This window comes from Lampris incognitus, chromosome 14 (assembly GCF_029633865.1).
Source record: "Lampris incognitus isolate fLamInc1 chromosome 14, fLamInc1.hap2, whole genome shotgun sequence".
NCBI lineage: Eukaryota > Metazoa > Chordata > Actinopteri > Lampriformes > Lampridae > Lampris > Lampris incognitus.
Window position 1 is genome coordinate 3,995,380 of NC_079224.1, and position 26,441 is coordinate 4,021,820.

Here is a 26,441-nt window from a genome sequence, read left to right on the forward strand (position 1 = left end):
CCCCGGCACGTTCAAGCCAGTCCCCCAGCTCGGACGTGCCGGAAACATCCGAGCGCTCGGCTCGCGCTCTGAGGAGACGAGCGCTGCACTGCACCAGGTGTTTGCCATCATCCATCAGGCACACCTGTGGCAATCAGGCAGCCCTCTACAAGAAGTCCACTCCGTGCTTCGACGTACTGAAGCCTGCGGTAAAGCTCTGACAAGCCCTCCAGCGTTCCTTGCCCTCTTGCTATTCCCTTTATTCCCAGTGTCTAATATTCGTGTCTCTCTTTTTCCTCCCAAGACTCTCCCTCCGCGACTTCCACGGCTCCCCGCGTCTCCCTCGCTCCTACACGCCCCCCCCCGGACCTCTCCAGCGATCTCCTTCCGTGTCTCTCTACCTGGACCCCTCCTGTTCGGACTTGACTTCCTGGATCTTGGACCTGGACTTCCTCGGACAACCCCTTGCTCTATGGATTCGGACTTTCGTAGCCAGGCGCATATCGTCTCAACAACGCCCACCTGAGACTCACCTGTCATCATTCTCTGTGGCAGTGTTGTTTGTGTTTCTTCCCTGCATTAAGTCGCCCTTCGGGTTATCCCGGTGCTCTGTTGTCTGTCGGTCCTTTTGGGTTTCGCTACACTGGCCTCTGGTCTTCATTCGTGAATCCTAACACTGACGATCATACCGTCAGAGAAGGGAGGTGGCGACAGAACACGTGGGGAAGAACAATGTTAAGCTAGCTGAGCGAGATATCATATACAGAGTATTCACAGGACCCATTAACGTCATCTCTTTCTGGAATCATTTCTTCAGTCGAGTATGGTGGGAATTTGTAGCCGCATGCATTACACAGGCGGCGCGGTGGTGCAGTGGTTAGCATGGTCGCCTCACAGTAAGAAGGTCCTGGGTTCGAGCTCCGAGGTAGTCCAACCTTGGGGGTCGTCCCAGTTCATCCTCTGTGTGGAGTTTGCATGTTCTCCCCGTGTCTGCGTGGGTTTCCTCTGGGGGCTCCGGTTTCCTCCCACAGTCCAAAGACATGTAGGTCGGGTGACTCGGCTGTACTAAATTGTCCCTAGGTGTGTGTGTGTGTGTGTGTGTGTGTGTGTGATGGTCTGGCGGCCTGTCCAGGATGTCTCCCCACCTGCCGCCAATATGACTGCTGGGATAGGCTCCAGCGACCCTGAGACTAGGATAAGTGGTCGGATAATGGATGGATGGATGCAGTACACACAAGATGGTGGATGGTTCATTGCCTCAGAGCCCATTCTATTTTTCCATTTAAAAATAACAGTCCTAGGGTGTCCGGGTAGCATAGTGGTCTATCCCATTGCCTACCAACATGGGGATCGACGGTTTGAATCCCCGTGTTGCCTTGGGCGTCCCTACAGACACAATTGGCTGTGTCTGTTGGTGGGAAGCCGAATGTGGGTATGCGTTCCTGTTCGCTGCACTAGTGCCTCCTCTGGTCGGTCAGGGCGGCCGTTCAGGGGAGAGGGGGAGCTGGGGGGAATAGCATGATCCTCCCACGTGCTACGTCCCCCTGGTGAAATTCCTCACTGTCAGGTGTAAAAAAGGAGCTGGTGATTCTACATGTATGGGAGGAGGCATGTGGTATGTCTGTGAATGTTCTCATTCATCCAGGTCATGGTTATCCAAAGGAGTTGAATCAAGTGCAACTGGACATGGTATATATCCGTGAAGACGTTTCGCCTCTCATCCAAGAGGCTTCCTCAGTTCGTGCCTTTCTGACTAGACCAAGCTAGTCTGACTGGCTGGTGATGAGACTCAGAATTTATCCTCTAGGAGTCGTTGTCAGAGCTATAGATGTCCATGGCTCTTTGTGTCCCGATGTTTACCAACGTCCGTCGCTAACAGAGCCATAGATATGCGTGGCTCTCCTGTGCTCCGATGTCCAGCCGGGCCCGTCGCCATCGGAGCTATTGATTTGCATTTGTTTAGCAGCGACGGTCGTTGGGGGTGTTAGTTTCGACTTCATTATTCAGTGGTCATGAGAGTTGTTGGAGCCGTTAGTGACGGACTGTTGTTCTTGGAGGCTAGGCTTCTTGAGTCTCCTGGGTAGAGATGAAAGGAAGGCATTGTAAGTGGGAGATAGGTGGTGTCGCAGACCTCCTCCTCTGTTGAGGGATGGTTTTTCCAGTTTCGCATAGATGGCTTCCTTCACCCCTCTTTCAAACCATCTATCTTCCCTGTCCAAAATGTGTACGTTGCTGTCCTCGAAGGAGTGTGTCTTCTCCTTTAGGTGTAGATAGACTGCTGAGTCTTGTCCTGAGGAGTTTGGCCTTCTGTGTTGGGCCATCCGTTTGTGTAGTGGTTGTTTGGTTTCTCCTACGTATAGGTCAGTGCAATCCTCATTGCATTGTACGGCATACACCAGACTGCTTTTCCGGGTGTGTGGTACACGGTCTTTGGGATGAACCAGTCTTTGTCGGAGTGTGTTGCTGGGTTTGAAGTATACCGGGATGCGGTGTTTGTTGAAAATTCTCCTGAGTTTCTCGGAGACCCCAGAAACATACGGGATGACTGTGCTATTCCTTCTGTTCCTTTTCTCCTCGTCGTTCACCTGGTTGGTCTTTTTGGAACATGTTGCAGTTTTCACAAAGGTCCAGCTGGGGTAGCCACAGGTTTTTAAAGCTCCCCTCAGGTGTTTGTGTTCTTCTCGTTGGGCCTGAGTGCTGCTGGGCACATTGTCAGCTCTGTGTTGCAAAGTTCTGATGATGCTCAGTTTGTGTTCCAGAGGGTGGTGTGAGTCGTAAAGTAGATATTGGTCTGTGTGTGTAGGTTTCCTGTAAACCCGAATGTGGAGGCTCCTGTCTTCCCCAATGTGGACGTCACAGTCCAAGAAGGACAAACTGTTGCTCTTTACGTCTTCCCTTGTGAACTTAATGTTCTTGTCCACTGAGTTGATGTGTTTGGTAAACGCTTGCACCTCTTGTGTTTGGATTTTGACCCAAGTGTCGTCCACATATCTGAACCAGTGGCTCGGAGGTGTTCCTCTGAAGGAGTTCAGGGCCCTGTGTTCTACCTCTTCCATATATAAGTTGGTCACAGTGGGAGATACTGGTGAGCCCATTGCACAGCCGTGTTTCTGTCTGTAAAACTGGCCCCTGAATTGGAAACCTGTAGTGTTCAGGCAAAGGTCCAGTAGTTGGCAAATCTGGTCTGGGCTGAGGTTGGTCCTATCATGGAGGGTGTCGTCCCGTAGAAACGTTGCCTCACAGTTTCCAAAGCCTCCATGGTTGGAATGCAGGTGAATAACGAGGTCACGTCGTAGGATACCATGGTTTCGTCCAGTTCCAGTTTTACGCCTTGGACCTTGTCCACGAAGTCAATGGAGTTTTGGATATGGTGAGGTGTTTCGCCCACTAAAGGGGTCAAGATGTTGGCTATATGTTTGCCAATGTTGTACGTGACCGAGTTTATGCTGCTGACGATGGGCCTGAGGGGGGTTCCATCTTTATGGATCTTAGGGAGTCCATATATGCATGGAATGTTATCTTTTGGGTAGAGATGGTGGTATTGTATCCGATCAATGGTTCCTCCTTTCTGTAGTTTCTGTAGGTACTCTATTATTCTCCTCTGGTAACCACTAGTAGCATCGCGTCTCAGAGGTCCATAAGTGTCGGTGTCGCTGAGTAATGACGTGATCTTGGCGTGGTAGTCTGTTGTGTTGAGGATAACTGTGCATCTCCCCTTATCTGCTGGATGGATAGTGATGTTTTCATACATGTTCAGGGCTGCCACGGCTTTCCTTTCCTCCATGGTTAGGTTGGAAGGAGGCATGTGGTAGTCTGCAGCCCTCCCCGGATCAGCAGAGGGGGTGGAGCAGAGACTGGAATGGCTCAGAAGGGTGGGGTAATTGGCCGGATACAATTGGGGAGAAAAGGGGAGAAATTAAAAAAAAAATTTGGTAAGATGAGGTCTGTGATTGACGCAGGGATGAGCACTTGAGTCAGGTGATGTCTTGTCACAGCCCAGACCCGTAGAACCAAACTGGCAGTAGGACTCTAACCCAAAACCAATGTCATTCAGAAATGCAGAGATAACATGTCCAAACAAATACAAATATCATCTAAATAGGAGGTGCAAGATTAAGTTACTTTTTTGTTTTTGTTTGTTTGTTTTGTTTTGTTTTTTTTTGGGGGGGGGGGTTACTGAGCAAACCCGTATGAAAACTCGATGTGACTACTGGCAAAAATGAAACCGCGGCAGAAACTTGTAGCACAGCAATAATCTGTTCTCTCATAACTTAAAGCTTCTGCAGAACAGTTTGTTTGCTGGTAGGATTTGGGGGAAATTGTCACTACGTGCTATCAGCAATCACTGAATCAGGAATCGGGAGCGATTTATTGTCATGTCAATGTTGTACTTTCATACACAACAGAGACGAACATTTGTTCCTCCCAGCCCACAGCAGTGCAACACAAAAGACAAAAAACACATATCCAAAGCAAAGCGACGCCGCCAAAAACAGACAAAAATGGAGGGAACAAAGACAAAACACACACACACACACACACACACACACAAACAGTCAATAACACAGTCCATTCAGTAAATTTGCAACAGTCCCAAAAAAAAAAATCCACTGTCCAGAGAAGGAACACCAGCCAGGAGGACTGCCGGTCTGCATGGGCTAGCAGTTAGCTTAGCCTGCCCTGCTTCTGCGTCCTGTCAGACCGTCCTCGGGGTTTCCTCTTCAGACGCAGGTCCAGGCAGGGCCATGGTCCCTGGGCCCACCGGACGCAGCAGACCAGGCTCCCTCAGCCGGTCCAGCCCCAGCTCTCCCAGCCATCAAACAAAGTCAATGATCACAGACAGAGTACTTCACGTGATGACACAAACCCAGACACAGACGTAGACTTGGGAAAGACATGGCATAGTCGGAACTGGGTGATGCCGCCGGCCCCAAACGTGGGTTCACGCCACCCTTTTCCCACACCAGAAGTGAAAAGCAAGCACTAAAGCTAGAACTAAAAAAAAAATCCAGTCCCTGTCTACCACAGGCTCTGTATGCAGTTTGATTTGGCTTCTGAAGGAAATCAACCAGCCATGAGTGAGGAGGCCTGCCTACTAGTGAGGAGACATGCCTACTAGTGAGGAGGCCTGCCTACTAGTGAGGAGACCTGCCTACTAGTGAGGAGGCCTGCCTAGTAGTGAGGAGACCTGCCTACTAGTGAGGAGGCCTTCCTACTAGTGAGGAGACCTGCCTACTAGTGAGGAGGCCTTCCTACTAGTGAGGAGACCTGCCTACTAGTGAGGAGGCATTCCTACTAGTGAGGAAACCTGCCTACTAGTGAGGAGACATGCCTACTAGTGAGGAGCCCTGCCTTCTAGTCAGGAGGCCTTCCTACTAGTGAGGGGGCCTGCCTACTAGTGAGGAGGCCTGCCTAGTAGTGAGGAGACCTGCCTACTAGTGAGGAGGCCTGCCTAGTAGTGAGGAGGCCTGCCTACTAGTGAGGAGACCTGCCTACTAGTGAGGAGGCCTTCCTACTAGTGAGGAGACATGCCTACTAGTGAGGAGGCCTGCCTACTAGTGAGGAGGCCTGCCTACTAGTGAGGAGACCTGCCTGCTAGTGAGGAGGCCTGCCTACTAGTGAGGAGGCCTGCCTACTAGTTTGCGTGCAGAGCTCGCTCATACACGTTGCATGCACAGCAGACAGCAGTCAGAGCAAAAGTGGAAAAGCTTTGCTGTTAACACTCTTGTTGTTATAAAGACATTGGCTTATTTATTTATTTAGTTTTACATCCATAGATTAACAACTCTGATAGATTTTACTGTCTTCATGGCATTATTACGGGTGTTGGACAAAGGTCTTCTCACAAGGTGGTAATGCTTTGGGAATATCGATTTTTCTAAATAGTTTATCAATAAGTAAACCAGTGCTTCACAACAACATGTTGGTGTAACTAAGAGAGCCGCTGAAGTCAAGTTTTACGTGCAGAGAATATCAACAACAATACACATTTCACCAGTTACCTCTGGCAAACTCATGCACCCATGTGGAGAGGGCGACATTACGAGTAGGAAGGAGAAAGCAAAGCCTGGGGTAGGGTAGATTTTGGGGAGGGGGGTTCTGTCAAAATTGCTCACCTCTGTAGCTAACTACCTGCATTGGCCTACAGCAGCTTTAATGACAACTGTGAGAGCCAGCTCAGCCTGGTCTGTAACAAGGCACCACATACTCCCCTCGCCTGTCACTCATCAGTTAGCGTTGTATTCACTGTTCTGCTCATCTAGACATAATGAGATTAATTTCCAAATTAATCTGAAATAGTTCTACACGAGCTGCACCAAAATGTACAAACTCTTTAGTCTGCAAAGTATACAAGCCTCCGGGAGAGCATGTCTTTATACATGCCCAGTAACCCAGAGAAGAAGATCCAAGAAAGCTGAATCAGTTCATCTGGACACACCGTTTATTGAGAGATACAAGTGACCTCTTCTAAACTGACTGCAGGTATCCCCACCTTTATAAACAATACAGGGAGAGCAACAGAGGAGAGATCTCCCAAGATGGACAGGCATGCAATGGCTGTTGTGTTTACACAATTTACAGAATACAACATTGAAAGAGGATAACATAATTATAATGGAAGTATAGGATATATGAAGATTATTATGAGGAGGATGCCGTGCAATTTCCAGATGCCACCGGAACAGGACCTGAGCCACACGACCACCATCACTATGTCATCATCAGCAGTCACTTGGGGTCGTCCTCCTTCTAGGTCCTTGTAGGTATCCTTTCGGGTAGACACTTGCGCGTGACATCTTTTTTACGTGGAGAAGCTGATGCACCTGCAACCACCAAATGGTCCTTGGCAGGGGTGGCCAGAGTCCAATGGCATGGAGAACTAAGACAATTGGGGACCACCCTCAGTTGCAGCCTTCATCCACCTTCACTGTCATTATCTTCCACCAGTTCTGCCATTGAGGTATTTGTTAGATCGCACTTCATCTGGAACCTCCCTCATTGACCTATCCGCCTTGGGTGACCCTACCAGGAGCCAAGCTCTGGATGGCATAGCTCTTGGGATCATTGGTACAGGCAAGCTTCTCCACCACGACAAGGTGGTGAACCAGAAGAAGAATTCACTATGTAGACCTGACAGAAGGACACATGCACACAAGAGAGACTCCCATCACACCATTTATGTGAATGGTGAATGGTGAACATGGGAGAAGAGACAAGCAAAAGACATTAGTCACACATCAGAGAGAGAGAAGGATATAACAATGAAACAAGATAACAAAAGTATAAGATATATAGAAAAAAGTGATGTGGGGGATGCCAAGCAGTGTCCAGGTGGCGACCACTGTCGCCATGGACAACTGGGAGGAGGACAGCCTACATGTGCACACAGGAGAGACTCACATAACACCATTCACACACAGAAGAGAAAGGAGAAGACATCATTCAGAGAGAGAGAAAACACATGAAAGAAGAGAACAGTTTGCAATACTATAACGTATACTCTATAATACATATGTTATAATCTATATAATACATACTCTGATAAATATAATCTATATAATCTATACTCTATAGTCTATACTCTGTATAATATATACTCTTTAATATATACTCTATAATATATACTCTATATAATCTATACTCTTTAATCTATACTCTATATAATCTATACTCTTTAACATATGCTCTATAATCTATTCTCTGTATAATCTATCTCTATGATCTATATATAATCTATATTATATACTCTATTATCTATACTCTTATATAATCTATACTCTATAATCTCGTGGGCAGAACAGTGGTTGGTAAATTCATTGAGACAGAAAACCGACCCTCCATGCAATACAGGTTGTGAGGGACTCAACTTAAAGACAACTAATTGTAGACTAAGACATAAAGATGAGTTTTAAGTTTGGATTTAAAGGACTCAACAGACTCTGATTGTCTGATGGCAGCAGGCAGGTTATTCCACAAGAACGGGCCTGATAGGAAAAGGCCCTGCTGCCACCAGCTGACTTCTTTTTAACTTTGGGTACACACAGGAGCCCTGTATGCTGAGAGCTCAAGATGGAATGTACAGTTTAAGGAGATCAGACAGGTAGGATGGGGCCAGCCCATTTAGGATTTTATAAGTCAGCAGAAGCACCTTGTCTTCTGATCTAACGTGGATAGGACGCCAATGAAGGGAGGCGAGAATTGGTGTAATGTGGTCAGATTTCCTAGATTTAGTTAGGATTCTAGCAGCAGCATTCTGAACCATCTGAAGACTTTTGGTACTAGTATGGGCTTTAGTACTAGCATGGGTTTTAGTACTAGCATGGGTTTTAGTACTAGCATGTGTTTTAGTTCTAGCATGTGTATTAGTACTATCATATTTTAGTACTAGCATGTGTTTTAGTACTAGAATATGTTTTAGTACTAGAATGTGTTTTAGTACTAGCATGTATTTTAGCACTAGCATGTGTTTTAGTACTAGCATGTATTTTAGCACTAGCATGTGTTTTAGTACTAGAATGTGTTTTAGCACTAGCATGTGTTTCAGTACTAGCATGTGGCAGACCTGAAAACACAGCTTTACAGTAAACAAGTCTGGATGAAGCAAATGAATTGATAAGAGTCTCTGTGTCAGTCAATGACAGAAAAGACCGAATTTTAGCTGTTACGTGTCATGGCAATTATTTAATTCCACTCTGACATTAAATGAGGAGAGAGACAAAACTCTCTTACAGTATTGTCACACCTTTAATATGTTCAGTGAACAGATGCACAAGCCCAGATGCTTGGATATGTGCCCTGATCTCAGAGTGCACTCCTTTTATACCATACAGCACAAACATGCCCATTGTTTCGATCATAATGGTGTGTACCTAGACTGTCTCCCTCATCCTGTTCAGAAGAAGTAGCTCATCTTTATTACTGGACTATTGTCGTAATGGATATCAGATGTTGCTTGGGGTCAACTGTTCAAAGTAACAGGGAGTGCAGGAGAGAGGTGAAGAAGAGAGTGCAGGCAGGGTGGAGTGGGTGGAGAAGAGTGTCAGGAGTGATTTGTGATAGAAGGGTACCAGCAAGAGTTAAAGGGAAGGTTTACAAGATGGTAGTGAGACCAGCTATGTTATATGGTTTGGAGACAGTGGCACTGATGAAAAGACAGGAGGCGGAGCTGGAGGTGGTAGAGATGAAGATGATAAGATTTTCATTGGGAGTGATGAAGAAGGACAGGATTAGGAACGAGTATATTAGAGGGACAGCTCAGGTTGGATGGTTTGTAGACAAAGCAAGAGAGGCAAGATTGAGATGGTGTGGACATGTGTGGAGGAGAGATGCTGGGTATATTGGGAGAAGGATGCTGAATATGGAGCTGCCAGGGAAGAGGAGAAGAGGAAGGCCAAAGAGGAGGTTTATGGATGTGGTGAGGGAGGACATGCAGGTGGCTGGAGTGACAGAGGAAGATGCAGAAGACAGGAAGAGGTGGAAACGGATGATCCGCTGTGGCGACCCCTAAAGCCTCAGAAAGTAGTAGTAGTAGATATCAGATGTTGCTCAGAGTTCATAGGTCGGGTTTCCACTCGTCCTCATCCTCTGGCTCATCATTCTCCATGACCGTCCCTTCAGGCCTTGTGACCCTCAAATGAACTTCCCAGATGTCCCTCTGCCATCAACCAACAGACAATCACAGGCCTTCACTTGCTCACACAGGAGAGGTCACCGTGGCATCACATGCTACACATAAGCCCCATGCAGCCATCCAAACCATGTCAACTTACTATAGCTTAGAGGTCAAAGATTAAAAGTAAGCAAACATTCATGTATGAATTGCCCTCACAAGCCCCCTTTTTGATTACTTTTAATCAACAGCAGATTGTCTGCATAAACATCAAGAAACATAACAATGGTTCTACATTCTGGAGAACATCTTACCTCACACAGAATGGCTGTGAGGCCTGTCTGTCTAACTGAGATGCATCAGATGTACATCAACACACTCCATATAAACTCAGCTGTCAGACAGAAGTCACAGTCATCCCATGTCCTCTCGAGCCAGACATCTCCCCCCACTCTGGACTAGAAATGAGTGAAAGACATTAATTACTCTAATTTGACCAACCATATTGCAAAAAACCCAGTGTTGATATTTGGGAAATACCTATGTGAGTGCTCAAAATCCATGTAAAAACACAAGATAGTCCCCAGTAATATTGAGCAAAGATTAAAATGATGAAACAACAAATGAGAGATATAGTCAAAACACACGCAAGTAGGACGGTTACAGATTAGCTAAGTAAGCATTAGCATAAGGAAAGGAAAATAAACCAGTACCTCTAAATAAAAGAAAGGATTTGGGGGAACTACTCTATTAAGTGAGGTCACTGCAGACACTTGCTAAAATCCTTATCATTATCATCACAGTTGTTTGGTGGAACCCAGGAATCTGGAGAATATTTGAATATTTGACTTGTACAGCATTAAGTACAGTCTTAATACAATATTTATGGATCAGCCCAAACATACAAATAATGATGAAAACAATAACAAAAAATAAGAAAATACCCACAATCAGCATATGAATGAATGACGCACCCACAGATGCAAAAAAAAAAGAAGAAGAAGGATATCTGTTTGGTGGGGTAAGAAGTGAACCAATTCAGGGCTGTGTCTATGACCATGGTGTAGGTCTCCGAGTTGGTTGAGGAGGATTCTTTGGTCCACAGTGTCGAATGCTGTGCTCAGATTGAGTAGGACCAGGATGCTGGCTGAGCCGGAGTTGGCTGTCATCAACAGGTCATTGACGACCTTTAACAGGGCCCTTTCCATGCTGTGTGCAGGCAGGAAACTGGATTGGAGGGCTTCATAAAGTTGATTTTCTGAAAGATGTAAGTGGAGTTGTGAGGCCACGACTTTCTCTAGAACTTTGGCAAGTTGTCTTGTTGATGAGTGTCGTGAGGAATTTCAGAATTGAACCACAGTTGGTCAGCAGGCTTTCAGAATGTTGAGACAGAAAATGGGCTTTGATATCACTGGGGGATACTCCGATCAGCTGACTAGGGAAGGTGTTGGTACTGCCCAGTATATTTGTCCCTCTCCTTTATTTTTTTACTCCTTTTTCTCCCTTTCTCTGTCATGCTTGCCTTCTCACTCCATTCTCTATAGTGTCATCTTGTATTACCACCTATAAGAAGACTCCTCCTCCAGTGCCACCCCGAACTTCAACCTGCTCAACAGCCTCCAAGCCATACATCTCTATCACCGCCCAGAGCAGCACAGAGTCTGCACAGGTATCTGAGCTCTTCTTCACTGCAGCATGCTGCTAACTGAGCTTCTTATATTACAGGTATCTGAGCTCTTCTTCACTGCAGCACGCTGCTAACTGAGCTTCTTATATTACAGGTATCTGAGCTCTTCACTGCAGCACACTGCTAACTGAGCTTCTTATATTACAGGTATCTGAGCTCTTCTTCACTGCAGCACGCTGCTAGCTGAGCTTCTTATATTACAGGTATCTGAGCTCTTCACTGCAGCACACTGCTAACTGAGCTTCTTATATTACAGGTATCTGAGCTCTTCTTCACTGCAGCACGCTGCTAGCTGAGCTTATATTACAGGTATCTGAGCTCTTCTTCACTGCAGCACGCTGCTAACTGAGCTTCTTATATTACAGGTATCTGAGCTCTTCTTCACTGCAGCACGCTGCTAGCTGAGCTTCTTATATTACAGGTATCTGAGCTCTTCTTCACTGCAGCATGCTGCTAGCTGAGCTTCTTATATTACAGGTATCTGAGCTCTTCTTCACTGCAGCACGCTGCTAGCTGAGCTTCTTATATTACAGGTATCTGAGCTCTTCTTCACTGCAGCACGCTGCTAGCTGAGCTTCTTATATTACAGGTATCTGAGCTCTTCTTCACTGAAGCACGCTGCTAGCTGAGCTTCTTATATTACAGGTATCTGAGCTCTTCTTCACTGCAGCACACTGCTAGCTGAGCTTCTTGTGTTGACTTAACCTCATGTCACTTCACTTGTGTTGTCCCTGGTCTCGTTACATGACGTCTTGTGCAACCTAATCCATCTAAACAAACACTTTAATGGTTGAGTCGCCAGCCGCTTCTTTTCATTTGACAGTGAGAACTTTCACCAGGGGGACGTAGCACGTGGGAGGATCACACTATTCCCCCCCAGTTCCCCCTCCCTCCCAAACAAGTCCCCCGACCGACCAGAGGAGGCGCTAGTGCGGCGACCAGGACACATACCCACATCTGGCTTCGCACCGCAGACACGGCCAACTGTGTCTGTAGGGATGCCTGAACAAGCCAGAGGTAACACAGGGATTCAAACCAGCGATCCCTGTGTTGGTGGGCAATGGAAAAGACCGCCATGCCACCCAGACGCCCCCATTTCTTATATTTCTAAGTGTTCCACCAGCTTTCACACATGTTGAATGAAAACACATTTGCTCTGGATGGATGACTTGCAATTTATATATATATATATATATATATATATATATATATATATATATATATATACACTGCTCAAAAAAATAAAGGGAACACATAAGCAATGCAATGTAGCTCCAAGTCAATCACACTTTTGAGATATCAACCTGTCCAGTTAGGAAGCAACACTGATTTGTGAATCAATTTCACCTGTTGGTAAATTGTCTAATTTCCACCAGGTGGAAATTAGACAATTTGCAAGACAACCCCTATAAAAGGAATGGATTTGCAGGTGGTGGCCACAGACCATTTGCCTGTCCTCATCTTTTCTGGCCGATCTTTGGTTAGTTTTTCATTTTGCTAGTGCCCTCACCACTAGAGGTGGCATGAGGCGGTATCTGCAACCTACAGAAGTTGCTCAGGTAGTGCAGCTCATCCAGGATGGCACATCAATGCGTGCTGTGGCAAGAAGATTTGATGTGTCTCCCAGCACAGTGTCCAGAGCATGGAGGAGGTACCAGGAGACAGGCCAGTACACCAGGAGACGTGGAGGGGGCCGCAGGAGGACAACAACCCCGCAGCAGGACCGCTATGTGGTCCTTTGTGCAAGGAGGAACAGGAGGAGCACTGCCGAAGCCCTACAAAACGACCTTCAACAGGCCACTAATGTGCAGGTTTCTGCTCAAACAGTGAGAAACAGAATGCATGAGGATGGTATGAGGGCCCGACGTCCACAATTGGGGCCTGTGCTCACAGCCCAACACCGTGCAGCCCGATTGACCTTTGCCAGAGAACATCTTGGTTGGCAGATTCGCCATTGGCGCCCTGTGCTCTTCACAGATGAGAGCAGGTTCACACTGAACACATGTGACAGACGTGAAAGAGTCTGGAGATGCTGTGGAGAACGTTCTGCTGCCTGCAACATCCTCCAGCATGACCGGTTTGGCGGTGGGTCAGTGATGGTCTGGGGAGGCATATCCTTGGAGGGCCGCACAGACCTCTACGTGCTAGCCAGAGGTACCATGACTGCCATTAGGTACCGGGATGAGATCCTCAGACCCATTGTCAGACCATATGCTGGTGCAGTGGGCCCTGGGTTCCTGCTCATGCATGACAATGCTCGTCCTCATGTGGCCAGAGTGTGTCAGCAGTTCCTGTATGTCGAGGGCATTGATGCTATGGACCGGCCTGCACGTTCCCCAGACCTGAATCCAATCGAGCACCTCTGGGACATCATGTCTCGTACCATCCGCCAACGTGATGTCGCACCACAGACTGTCCAGGAGTTGACCGATGCCCTGATCCAGGTCTGGGAGGAGATCCCTCAGGAGACCATCCGTCGTCTCATCAGGAGCATGCCCAGACGTTGTAGGGAGTGCATACAGGCACGTGGAGGCCACGCACACTACTGAGCCTCATTTTGAATCGTCTTGAAGAATTTCCACAGAAGTTGGATCAGCCTATGTTCTCATTTTCCACTTTGATTTTGAGTATGATTCTGAATCCAGACCTTAATGGGCTAATGATTTTGATTTCCATTGATCATTCTTAGGTTATTTTGCTCTAAACACATTCCTCTGTCTAATAAATAAAGATTTTCAGCTGAAATATTTCATTCATTGAGGTCTATATTGTGTTTTTAGGTGTTCCCTTTATTTTTTTGAGCAGTGTATATAAAATAAGACTATTAATTATTAAAATAAGACCATTAATCACCGGTTATTATTACAGGTTTATTTTCCCCCGGATGTCACCGTTCATCGAGGCCGTAATAGTGTTGTTAGTTTCACAGCATTGCCAGCACTTTTCAACAATGTCTCACCCTTTCTGGAACCCGGCAGGATGCGTACATGGAAGGAGAGGGGCCCAGAGGTGACATGACCCTCCAGTCAGGGCTCAGCAACTCCACAGAGAGCATCGACAGCATGAAGGCCCTGACAGCTGCCATCGAGGCTGCCAACGCACAGGTTGGTGTTCACATTGACATTTTTCAACACAGTCCCAACACACATCCTGCAAACTGAGCAGCTCGGCACTTGTACACAATGTTCTCCACTTGTACACAATGTTTTCCACTTGTACACAATGTTCTCCAACTGCTACTAGATGGAGAGCATGGCCAGTTAAGTATGCAGGGACTTCCCAATGAGCCGGAGGTAACACAGGGATTCGAACCGCCGATCCCTGTGTTGGTACGCAATGGGATAGACTGCCATTCCACCCGGACGCCCCTGTAGAACATTTTTTGGGGGGGTAGGGCCACACCCATAGAGGGATTATGGGTCAGAAGAAATTGTGAGAGTAGGAGCTGCTAGAAGGATGCATGGTTCTGCCAAACCAGACCAGACCAGACCAGACCAGACCAAACCAGACCAGAACAGGACAGCATGGCTTCTTTTCTGTGCTACCCATGTTTCCTTCTGGCTGCTCTGGACTGAATTACTGCCCTGACTTTACTGACAATGGTACATTATTTTTGCCTAATTGTCTAGTGTTGTGTTACTAAACACTTACCTTACCTCACTGCTAAAATATAAATCATTTACTGCAATCAGGTAACGGGCTGCCATGATGCCATCACTATCACACACTAAATCACATACCGTGTAATAGTACACTATTAGACACTAAATCACATACCGTGTAATAGTATACTATTACACACTAAATCACATACCGTGTAATAGTATACTATTACACTCTAAATCACATACCGTGTAATAGTATACTATTACACACTAAATCACATACCGTGTAATAGTATACTATTACACACTAAATCACATACCGTGTAATAGTATACTATTATACAGATACATTTTAATCACATACCGTGTAATAGTGTACTATGACACAGATAAATGTTAATCACATACCGTGTCATAGTATACTATTACACAGATAAATGTTAATCATATAAATGTTAATCATGTATACTGTGTAATAGTGTACTTGTAAGAGCCAAATTCAGGGTGTCCCTTTGGGTGTATGTGTTGCTCCTCCAGTTGGTTAATTGGCTCAAGGCGTTGCTCCTCCCACTTCATGGGGAACACATAGGTAGGACCTCACCTGTTGTTTGGTAGGTGTTGCTGCACGGAGGGCGAACAGTTTTCCACCACTACTCCCACACTTGTGTAGCGTTTACATGTGCGGTGGCTTATTGGCGAAGAGCAACACATGGACCAAGTGTTCGCGCAGCAGTTTGGATCGTCCCATTCTACCTCGTTTACAAACGTGGTAGTGTGAAATGTGCGTCGATTGGGTCAACCGGAGCAGCAGCAGCGCCTCGGTGGCTTAGAGCAGCGTTTCTCAAACCTCTCCTGGCGGGCCACTTGTCCTGCATGTTTTAGATCTCTCCCTGCTCCAACACAGCTGATTCAAATGATCAACTCGTTATGAGCTCCCGAAGCTGCCTAATAACAAACCTGATCATTTAAATCCGCTGTGTTGGAGCAGGGAGAGATCTAAAACATGCAGGACAAGTGGCCCGCCAGGAGAGGTTTGAGAAACGCTGGCTTAGAGCACTGGGCTTAGCCTCCACAGCACGTCGAAAACGCTGCCAAAGAAGCTGGCTGAAGACAAACCCACGGCGTGTCAAGTGTCCGCGATGCTGGCCGGCAGTGGAGCGCCGTAGCCGGAACAGAGAGCCGTGCGTCGGAGTGGAATATCCTCCTACCTGCCGGCCGCTTCTCATCCGCTCACCGGCTGACCGCACTCGGCCCTGCGGTTTCGGACACAACAGAACGGGCCGTGGACGAGAAGGAGCCGGTGACCGGGTCATCATCATCAGGATCATCTTCATCATTGGGGAGGTATGTGTAGCGCGCTACCAACGTTTGGCCATGTGTAGTATGTGTGCACGTGTAGTGGTTATGGGGATACATAACTCCCCTTATTGAGCTGGTAGGAACGTTGCTTTACAGCTGCTGCTTTCTCGGTTCGTGTTCACAGTGACACACTTCCGCTGCGCGGGTTTTTGTTGTTGTTGTTATGGTGAAGGAATAAATGGTGCACGTTGTGTAGCCGAAAGAGAAAGTTGTCACGACTCCTGATTGAGCTCCTCTACACACACAATATTGCGTAATTCCGACGCATCGGTCGCGAAGCGGATAAACAAACTTTCGCGGTGTTTGTTGCGAACTGTTGACCGTCACTACGAGCGCGAGTGGAGGCATGGACAAGCCTCTGCTCGCGGACGCAAATGAGCCAGTTGCGTCTGGTACAACAAACAGTACCGATGACGTTATCGGGCCCAAACGGGTGATTACACTTACCCCCAAAGCCTTGTGTAATAAGTTGGACAGATTGCAAAAAGATAGAAAATCAAATCTAAGTAAAGCTTGTAATCTTAGACACATCATACAAGGTTTACTGTCAAATGGCAATGTTTCACAGGTGCAACAAGCTTTTGATGAATTTATTGAATGTTGTGACGACATAAGGTGTACACATGATTCTTTAATGTCTTTATTGCCACCAGCAGAACATGAGAAATATGAAGTGTGGTTTCAGGCCAAAATGTTGTTCAATGATGAATTTTTCAGTAAAATAGAATTGTCGTTGAAAAACAAGATACAATATGGTTCTGATAAAATGATCACAATGTTGAAAATCAAGGTGAACTTAACTGTGACAAAGGTGAATTTAATGGTGATGAAAATGAAATTAATCCAGAGGACAGTGTGTCCAATATTCGTCTCTCAAACAAAAGTGACACCAACAGGTCAAATACTTCATCAGTAATGAAAGCAGCATCAGAGAAGGCTGCACTTCTTGCACGCATGGCAGCCTTAAAGGAGCTGCACAACAGGAGCAACAATTAAAGAGGAAAAAGCAACTGATGGAATTGGAAGTGGAGCTTGCAGTAACTACTGCTAAGCTGAGTGTCTTGGAAGCAGGTGGTTCTCGAGTCTCCTCTAATGGCATGAACGCTTATTGTGAAAAGGAAAAGAGGAAAATGAAACCCACTTACACCCTTGACCCTACTGTCAAGCCATATAGGCCTGTTGCGCAGACCTCGCAGCCACAGGATTGCTCACTGGCACGCTTACCACCAGCAATGGATTGTAGGCCAAAGACACGGGATTGGTCACTGCCACCACCAGCAGTGGATTGTAGGCCAAAGAAAAACGTCTTGTTTCCAATGAAACAAGCAACAGGAGCATGGACGTATGCTCCCCCTAGTATGACTGCGTGGCCAAATAAAAAAAAAACAATCAGTATGTACAGTGCATCCGGAAAGTATTCACACCCCTTCACTTTCCCCACATTTTGTTATGTTACAGCCTTATTCCAAAACGGATTAAATTCCTTTTTTTTCTCATCAATCTACACACAATACCCCATAATGACAAAGTGAAAAAAGGTTTTGTAGAACATTTTGCAAATTTATTAAAAATAAAAAACTGAAATATTGCATGTACATAAGCATTCACACCCTTTGCTATGACACACAAAATTGAGCTCAGGTTCATCCTGTTTCCACTGATCATCCTTGAGATGTTTCTACATCTTGATTGGAGTCCACCTGTAGTAAAATCAATTGATCGGACGTGATTTGGAAAGGCACACACCTGTCTATATAAGGTCCCACTGTTGACAGTGCATGTCAGAGCAGAAACCAAGCCATGAAGTCAAAGGAATTGTCTGTGGACCTCCGAGACAGGATCGTATCGAGGCACAGATCTGGGGAAGGGTACAAAAAAAATTCTCCAGCTTTGAAGGTCCCGAAGAGCACAGTGGTCTCCATCATTTGTAAATGGAAGAAGTTTGGATCCACCAGGACTCTTCCTAGAGCTGGTCACCCTGCCAAACTGAGCAATCGGGGGAGAAGGGCCTTGGTCAGGGAGGTGACCAAGAACCCGATGGTCACTCTGACAGAGCTCCAGCATTCCTCTGTGGAGATGGGAGAACCTTCCAGAAGGACAACCATCTCTGCAGCACTCCACCAATCAGGCCTTTATGGTAGAGTGGCCAGACGGAAGCCTCTGCTCAGTAAAAGGCACATGACAGCCCGCTTGGGGTTTGCCAGAAAGCACTTAAAGGACTCTCAGACTGTGAGAAACAAGATTCTCTGGTCTGATGAAACCAAGATTGAACTCTTTTGCCTGAATGCCACACATCACGTCTGGAGGAAACCTCTCATCACCTTTCTAATACCATCCCTGCAGTGAAGCATGGTGGTGGCAGCATCATGCTGTGGGGATGTTCTTCAGCGGCAGGAACTGGGAGACTAGTCAGGATCGAGGGAAATATGAATGGAACAAAGTACAGAGAGATCCTTGATGAAAACCTGCTCCAGAGCGCTCAGGACCTCAGACTGGGGCGAAGGTTTACCTTTCAACACGACAACGACCCTAAGCACACAGCCAAGACAACGAAGGAGTGGCTTCGGGACAAGTCTGTCAATGTCCTTGAGTGGCTCAGCCAGAGCCCAGACTTGAACCCAATTGAACATCTCTGGAAAGACCTGAAAATAGTTGTGCAGTGACACTCTCCATCTAACCTTACAGAGCTCGAGAGGATCTGCAGAGAAGAATGGGAGAAATACCCCAAATATAGGTGTGCCAAGCTTGTAGCTTCATACCCAAGAAGACTTGAGGCTGCAATCGCTGCCAAGGGCGCCTCAACCAAGTACTGAGTAAAGGGTGTGAATACTTATGTACATGCAATATTTCAGTTTTTTATTTTTAATAAATTTGCAAAAATTTCTACAAAACCTTTTTCACTATGTCATTATGGGGTATTGTATGTAGATTGATGGGAAAAAAAGGAATTTAATCCATTTTGGAATAAGGCGGTAACATAACAAAATGTAGGGAAAGTGAAGGGGTGTGAATACTTTCCGGATGCACTGTAGACCAACAAACCCAAAATGCACCAGTAGGGCTACCACCTGACAATATCATCACCATTATGCATAAACAAAATGAAATCACAGCCTCTCTGGTCTACCAGCAGAGGATGTTGTCGCTGCCCACACGAGACATTCCTGTATTTGAAGGAGACCCATTACAGTATCAAGCCTTCATTAGAGCATTTGAGCAACTTGTGGAGGACAAAGCTAGTGAAACTGATTGTTTGTATTATCTGGAGCAGTTTACCAGAGGACAGCCAAAGGAATTGGTTCAAAGCTGTCAGCACATGGCTCCTGAGCGGGGCTACAGCCAGCCAAAATGCCTTCTTGAGGAACACTTTGGAAACAAGTACAGGATTGCTACTGCTTATATACCAAAGGCACTAGCTTGGCCAACAATACAATCTGAGGATGTCAAAGCCTTGCAGGCTTATGCTTTGTTCTTACGGGGATGTTGCAATGTGATGGGAGAACTTGAGTACATGCAGGAGTTGGATTTGCCAACTAACATGAGGATTGTCATTTCAAAACTTTCATATAAGCCAAGAGAGAGGTGGAGAAATAAAGCTTATGACATAATGAAAAGTTCTCAAGAAAGAGCTGATTTTGAGCACCTGGTCAGGTTCCTGGAGAAGCATGTGAAAATGCTGTCTGACCCCATCCTTGGTGATATTGACGGTGTATCATCATCAAGTGCCGTTTCCAACAAGTTTATTGTACAGCCAACACAGTCAAAGTACAAAGGCAGTAGCTTTGCTACTACTGTGACACAGAAGGATTCTGGTGAAGACGAGCCACCAACCAATAGCTCAATGAAGCAAGGCACGCCATCTTGCCACTGCTGTTCACGCGCTCATCCTCTTGAGAAATGCCAACAATTTAAAGGTAAAAGGCACAAAGATAAAATCAGCCTTTTAAAGGAGAAGGGCATTTGCTTTGGATGCTTAGGCACTGGACATGTAAGCCTCGACTGCAGTAAACGCTTGGTCTGTGCTGTCTGTGAACAGCAACATCCCACTGTGCTTCACATCAACAAGACTAATACGGAGAAATCAGCAGTTGGAGCATCAGCCTCTCCACCATCACCTGCCTCCCCACCAGCAGGTGGAGCATCAGTCTCTCTACCATCAGCTGCAGTTGTGACGTCTCCTTCTGAGATATGTGCTCAAACAGCGGACGGAAAAGACCGTTGTATTCTTCCCATCGTTCCAGTTCAGGTCAAGGCCACAAGGGGAAGTAGAGTTATACAGACCTACGCATTCTTGGATCCAGGAAGCTCGGCCACTTTCTGTTCAGATCTCATGCAGAAATTGAACATGGCAGGAAAAAGAACTAATTTCCTTTTGACAACCATGGGACAGGAGAAGGTTGTTTCTGCTTACTCCTTAGCTGGCCTGGAGGTGTCTGCTTTGAATGAAAATAACTTCTATCCCCTCCCCGAAACACTCACACAGAGGAAGATGTCGGCAACTACGGATAATGTTGTAGTGGCTGAAGGTGTGAAAAAGTGGCCACATCTGTCAAAGATCCCAATTCCCATTGTAAAGGCTAACGTTGACATGTTAATTGGAAGTAACGCTCCCAGGTTATTGGAGCCTTGGGAAACCGTTAACAGCCAAGGAGATGGCCCGTACGCTATAAGAACAGTGTTGGGATGGGTCATCAATGGTCCTCTGAATGGAAGTGGGGATGTCAGCAACCATAACATGGCACTGCCTTCTGTTGCGGTGAATAGAATTTCAGTTTCTAACTTGGAGCTTATGCTGAAGAATCAGTATGATCACGACTTCAATGAAGTACCGTCTGAGGAAAAGCAGGCGTCGAGAGAGGATCTAAAGTTTCTGGAGATCATGAGGAGCTGTGCAACACTGCAAGAAGGGAGGTACTGTTTGAAGCTGCCCTTCAAGAAACCTGACGTCCTCCTGCCAAATAACTTTACTGTGGCCAAGCAGAGGATGCTTGGATTGAATAAGAGGTTTGTCAATGATCCACAGTTTCACCAGGAATACTCCACCAACATGAAGGGAGTTATTGACAAGGGGTATGCAGAACAGGTACCTCAGGAGCAGTTGTTACGCAATGGAAAGATGTGGTACATCCCACATCATGGTGTTGTCCATCCAAGAAAGGCTTCTCTACGAGTGGTATTTGATTGTAGCTCCACGTATCAAGGAATTTCTCTAAATCAAGAACTACTGCAAGGGCCCAACCTCACCAGTTCGCTGCTTGGAGTTCTGCTTCGGTTCAGACAGGAGCCTGTCGCTTTTATGGGCGATGTGAGGGCGATGTACCATCAGGTGAAGGTTATGGAGCAAGATAGAGATATCCTTCGATTTCTTTGGTGGCCAGAAGGGGACTTCAGCAGAGACTTCGAGGTGTACAGGATGACTGTGTATCTGTTCGGGGCTGTGTCGTCTCCCAGTTGTGCTTGTTATGCACTGAGGAAAACTGCCGACGACAACATGTCTGGACAACTGCCTGATGAGCCTGGGCTCAGACAATGAGGCTATCCAAATGGTTCAGGATCTCAGCGCTCTCTGTAAGAGAGGTGGCTTCGTTCTAGAAAAGTGGATCAGCAACAGTCGAACAGTTTTACAGGCCATTGCAGATGAACAGTTGGCCAAGGATCTTAAGGAGCTCGATTTGGACAGAGATAAGTTTTCCATTGAGCGGGCTCTAGGCCTCCTCTGGTGTGTCGAATCAGATGTTTTCAAATTCAATATGGAGGTGAAACAGCAGCCTCTTACCAGGCGCGGAATGTTGTCCACAGCAAGCTCTGTGTACGATCGTCTAGGTATGTTGGCACCAGTTACTCTGTCTGCCAAGATGATGAAACAGGAGCCGTGCAGAAGAGGCCAGGGCTGGGATGAAGCATTGCCACCCGATATTGAAAAGCAGTGGAAACAGTGGCTGGAGGATATCGAGGTGCTGTCATTATTCAAGGTAGACTGATGTGTAAAACCAAAGGACTTCGGTGAGCAACTGCAGAGTCAATTACATCACTTCGCTGATGCCATCACAGAAGGTTACGGGGTTGTATCTTACCTCAGGCTTAAAAATGACAAAAACAAGGTGCATGTTGCTTTCCTGTTGGGAAAGGCCAGGGTCACGCCTTTGAAGACCGTGACTGTTCCACGGCTGGAGCTATCAGCTGCCGTCCTGGCGTGGATGTAATGCTAAGGGCAGAGCTGGAACTTGACCTTGACACCTCTTCATTTTGGACCGATAGTACGTCGGTTTTAAAGTACATCAAGAATGAAGACAAACGCTTCCACACATTTGTGGCGAATCGGGTCACTGCCATCAGAGAAGTTTTGAACCCTTCACAATGGAGGCACGTGGGAACCAAAGAGAACCCAGCAGATATTGCATCCAGAGGAATAAGAGCGCTAGACTTTCTCAAGGATCGCAGTTGGCTCGAAGGTCCGCAGTTTCTCTGGGGTCCTGAGGAGTGGCCAGCCAGTTATGGCATTGACATCAAGGTGACGTCAGATGATCCGGAGGTCAAGAAGGATGTCTTGGTGAATGTCTTTGGTAGTGAGCCATCCAGCGCCACTGATCATCTTCTTACCTACTTCTCAGACTGGAGAAAGCTCAAGGTATCTGTAGCCTGGTTCCTCAGATTGAAAGCTATATTGTTGGAATGCAGTCGTCGGAGGAAGGCCTTTGGAGATGGAGTGGAAAGGCAAAACGCCGTGAGCACACAGAGGACAAAATCCTTGGCACCAAGTGAGATGTCGGAGGCTGAGTTGGTCATTGTTCGTTATTGTCAGAAGCAGATGTTTCAAGACGAGCTTTACTCTTTGCTGTCTCAGGGAACAGTAAGCCGACAGAGTTCCATCTACAAGCTGGATCCAGTCGTGGAAGATGGGCTCCTGAGAGTCAGGGGAAGATTAAGCAAAGGAGCTATGCCCTCAGAGAATAAACATCCGCTCATCCTCTCCAAGGATCAGTACATTTCCAAGCTCATCCTCAAAGATACTCACCAGTTATTGGGTCACAGTGGACGAAGCCACACATTGTTGGCAGTGAGGAGGAAGTTCTGGATTACGTGTGCCAATTCAGCTGTGAGGAGTGTGATCTCAAAATGCAGTTTCTGCAGGTGACATCATGGAAGGTCTGTAGAGCAGAAGATGGCTGATCTTCCTAAAGAACGAATCGTCCCAGATCGCCCCCCGTTTACTAACGTCGGAGTCGATTACTTTGGACCTCTGGAAGTGAAGAAGGGCAGAACCATCTACAAGCGGTATGGAGTGATTTTTGCCTGCTTGGTCAGTAGAGCAGTCCATTTGGAGGTGGCAAGCTCTTTGGAGACCGACGCTTACATAAATGCATTGCGTAGGTTCATAAGTAGAAGAGGTCAAGTGGTCCTCATGAAGTCAGACAATGGAACCAACTTCCATGGTGCAGAAAGGGAGCTGAGGGAGGCTCTCTCTGCATTGGATATCGATCGCATCCAAGAAGCTCTTACTTCAGCTGGTATCGAGTGGCAGTTTAATCCACCAGAGGGCTCGCACCATGGCGGGGCATGGGAACGCCTTATTCGTTCAGTAAGACGCATCCTCAGCTCAGTCCTGCACCAGCAAGTGGTGGATGATGACAGGCTCCACACGATCATGTGGGAGGTGGAATCCATTCTTAATGATCGTCCACTCACCAAACTGTCTGATGATCCAAGCGACTTGGAGCCTTTGACACCGAACCATCTGCTCCTGCTGAAGGGCAAGCCAGCCATGCCACCTGGGCTGTTTGTCTCATCCGACATGTATGTGAAACGACGTTGGAGGCAAATGGAATACCTTTCACATTTATTCTGGAAGCGATGGATCCAGGAATATTTGCCGTTGCTACAGGAGAGACAGAAGTGGAATGGAAGGAAAAGAAGTCTGAAGATTGGGGACGTGGTGGTGATTATGGATCCTGCAGCCCCACCTGGATCCTGGCCTCTTGGCAAAGTGCTGGAGGTTTTCCCAGATAAAGGTGGTCTGGTGTGTTCTGTCACTCTACAAACCAAAACTAACATTGTAAAAAGACCCATAACAAAGTTGTGTTTGGCGCAAGAGGTTGATTAATCATATTAATTTGATTCTCCTGTTTGGGTTGTGAATTTGGCCTCTTTTGTCTTGAATTGTTGTGTCTTGACGCCTCTAACAATCAGGGGACGGTGTTGTAAGAGCCAAATTCAGGGTGTCCCTTTTGGTCTATGTGTTGCTCCTCCAACTGGTTAATTGGGTCAAGGTGTTTGCTCCTCCCACTTTATGGGGAACACATAGGTAGGACCTCACCTGTTGTTTGTTAGGTGTTGCTGCACGGAGGGCAAACAGTTTTTGACCACTACTCCCACACTTGTGTAGCGTTTACATGTTCAATGGATTATTGGCCGCTCTGATGGCCAAGCGGAATAAACCGCCGTTCTTGCAACCCGCTCGTCATGTGGCTGGGAGGTTCGTATCCCAGACTCGCTGTAACCGGTCACGGCCAGAGCGTCCACGGGGTAAGGCATTCATTAGGCCACCCTCACCCGAGGGATAGTGGGTGTAGATCGGTGTAGTGTTCGGGGACTCGTCGTTCTCCAGCGACCCCTCTGGCCCACCCGGGTGCCTGCAGCCAAGCAACTGAACGCATTCTCCATACGCCTCCTTCGCGGCCAGAAGGTGATGCAATCCATGCGAGGCTTCAGCGTGTAAAATAGCGAGAGCAGCCGACACGAGTTTGAAGGAAGCTGGTGTTACGACTATCTCCTTCCTGTGGAAACGTGAGCCAGGAGAGTTATTCAACAAGAATTCCGGCCATATGCCATTGGGTTAATCAGGTGGGATAAGGGGGAAAACTGGAAATAAATTTATATTAAAAAAATCAATGGATTATTGCTGGATTATTGCCGAAGAACAATAAATGGACCAAGTGTTCGCACAGCAGTTTGTATCGTTCGATTCTACTTTGTTTACAAACGTGGTAGTGTGAAATGTGCGTTGATTAGGTCAACCCAAGCAGTAGCGCCTCAGTGGCTTAAAGCACTGGGCTTAGCCTCTACAATACTATTACACAGATAAATGTTAATCATATACTGTGTAATAGTATTGTGGCGACACACAATTGAGGGTAGCTTCACCAGGGGCTGCTGCTCCTGTTGGAGATTGTGCTGTATCGGTGTCGTTTTGTGTGGCGAGTAAACGGAATGGACTCGACTCGATCTCTCCGTCTCCTCATTCCTGCACCCCCACATTGGTGACCCCGCACGTTGACAACCAACATGTCGACCCAAAGCGATGACGACACCGCTCCGGCTCCGAGTGATGCTAACGGTATGGCTCATGTTAGCGCTAGCATCTCAGCGGCGACGGTGAAGTTGCCCGAGTTTTGGCAGCACCGTCCCCGGCCATGGTTTCAGCACATTGAAGCCCAGTTCGAGCTGGGAGGAATAACGCGGGACGGTACGAGGTATTTCCATGTGGTGGCGGCGTTGGATGCCCGGACGACGGCCCGAGCCATGGGGCTACTGGAAGCCCCCCGGCTGTGGGGAAATACGGCGCCGTCGAGGCTTCCTTTTGCAGCTCTTCGAGCTGTCGGAGATGGAGAAGGCGGATCGCCTGTTGTCACTCAACGGACTCGGCGATAGCAAACCTTCTGAGCTGCTGGAGAAGATGTTGGCCGTTTTGGGCTCCCCGGACCCCTCTTTCATTTTCACCCATATTTTTCTCCGGCAGCTCCCAGCGCCTGTGCGCACAGCGCTAGTCAGCCCCCCCTCTCCTCCACCAAAGACTACCGCACTCTGGGTGCGGAAGCGGACAGGATTTTCCTCGCCAACCGGCAGCAGTTCGTTCCTGCATGCTCCCCACACAGACCTCGCCCCCGCTGCCAGCGTCCAGGGAAAAACCAGGGCCAGCGCTCAATAGCAGCTATGAGCGCCGGCGAGAACAGCAGGCTGTTGTTCATCAAGGACGCCTCATCTGGCCGGCGGCTGCTGGTCGATTCGGGCGCTCAGCGTAGCATCCTGCCTGCATCGGCCGCGGACACCATGGCTGGCGGTCAAGGCCCCCTGATGGATGCCGCGAACGGCACGCCCATACGTACCTACGGCACCAGGTATGTGGAGGTGTGTTTCGGCGGGTGGCGTTTCGGCTCGGACTTCATTATGGCCGCAGTGTCGGTTCCCCTCTTGGGTGCGGACC

The 26,441-nt window shown here is 47.3% G+C and overlaps 1 protein-coding gene across 1 annotated transcript in view; it reads left to right on the top strand.

Annotated features, from left to right (window-relative positions):
- Positions 1-26,441, top strand: part of dlgap1a (discs, large (Drosophila) homolog-associated protein 1a) — a 365,484-nt gene that overhangs the window by 244,640 nt on the left and 94,403 nt on the right. The window contains exons 7-8 of the mRNA XM_056293184.1: positions 11,134-11,258; positions 14,255-14,380. Coding sequence (XP_056149159.1) covers positions 11,134-11,258; positions 14,255-14,380 — 251 coding nt within the window. The remainder of the gene's footprint in view (positions 1-11,133; positions 11,259-14,254; positions 14,381-26,441) is intronic.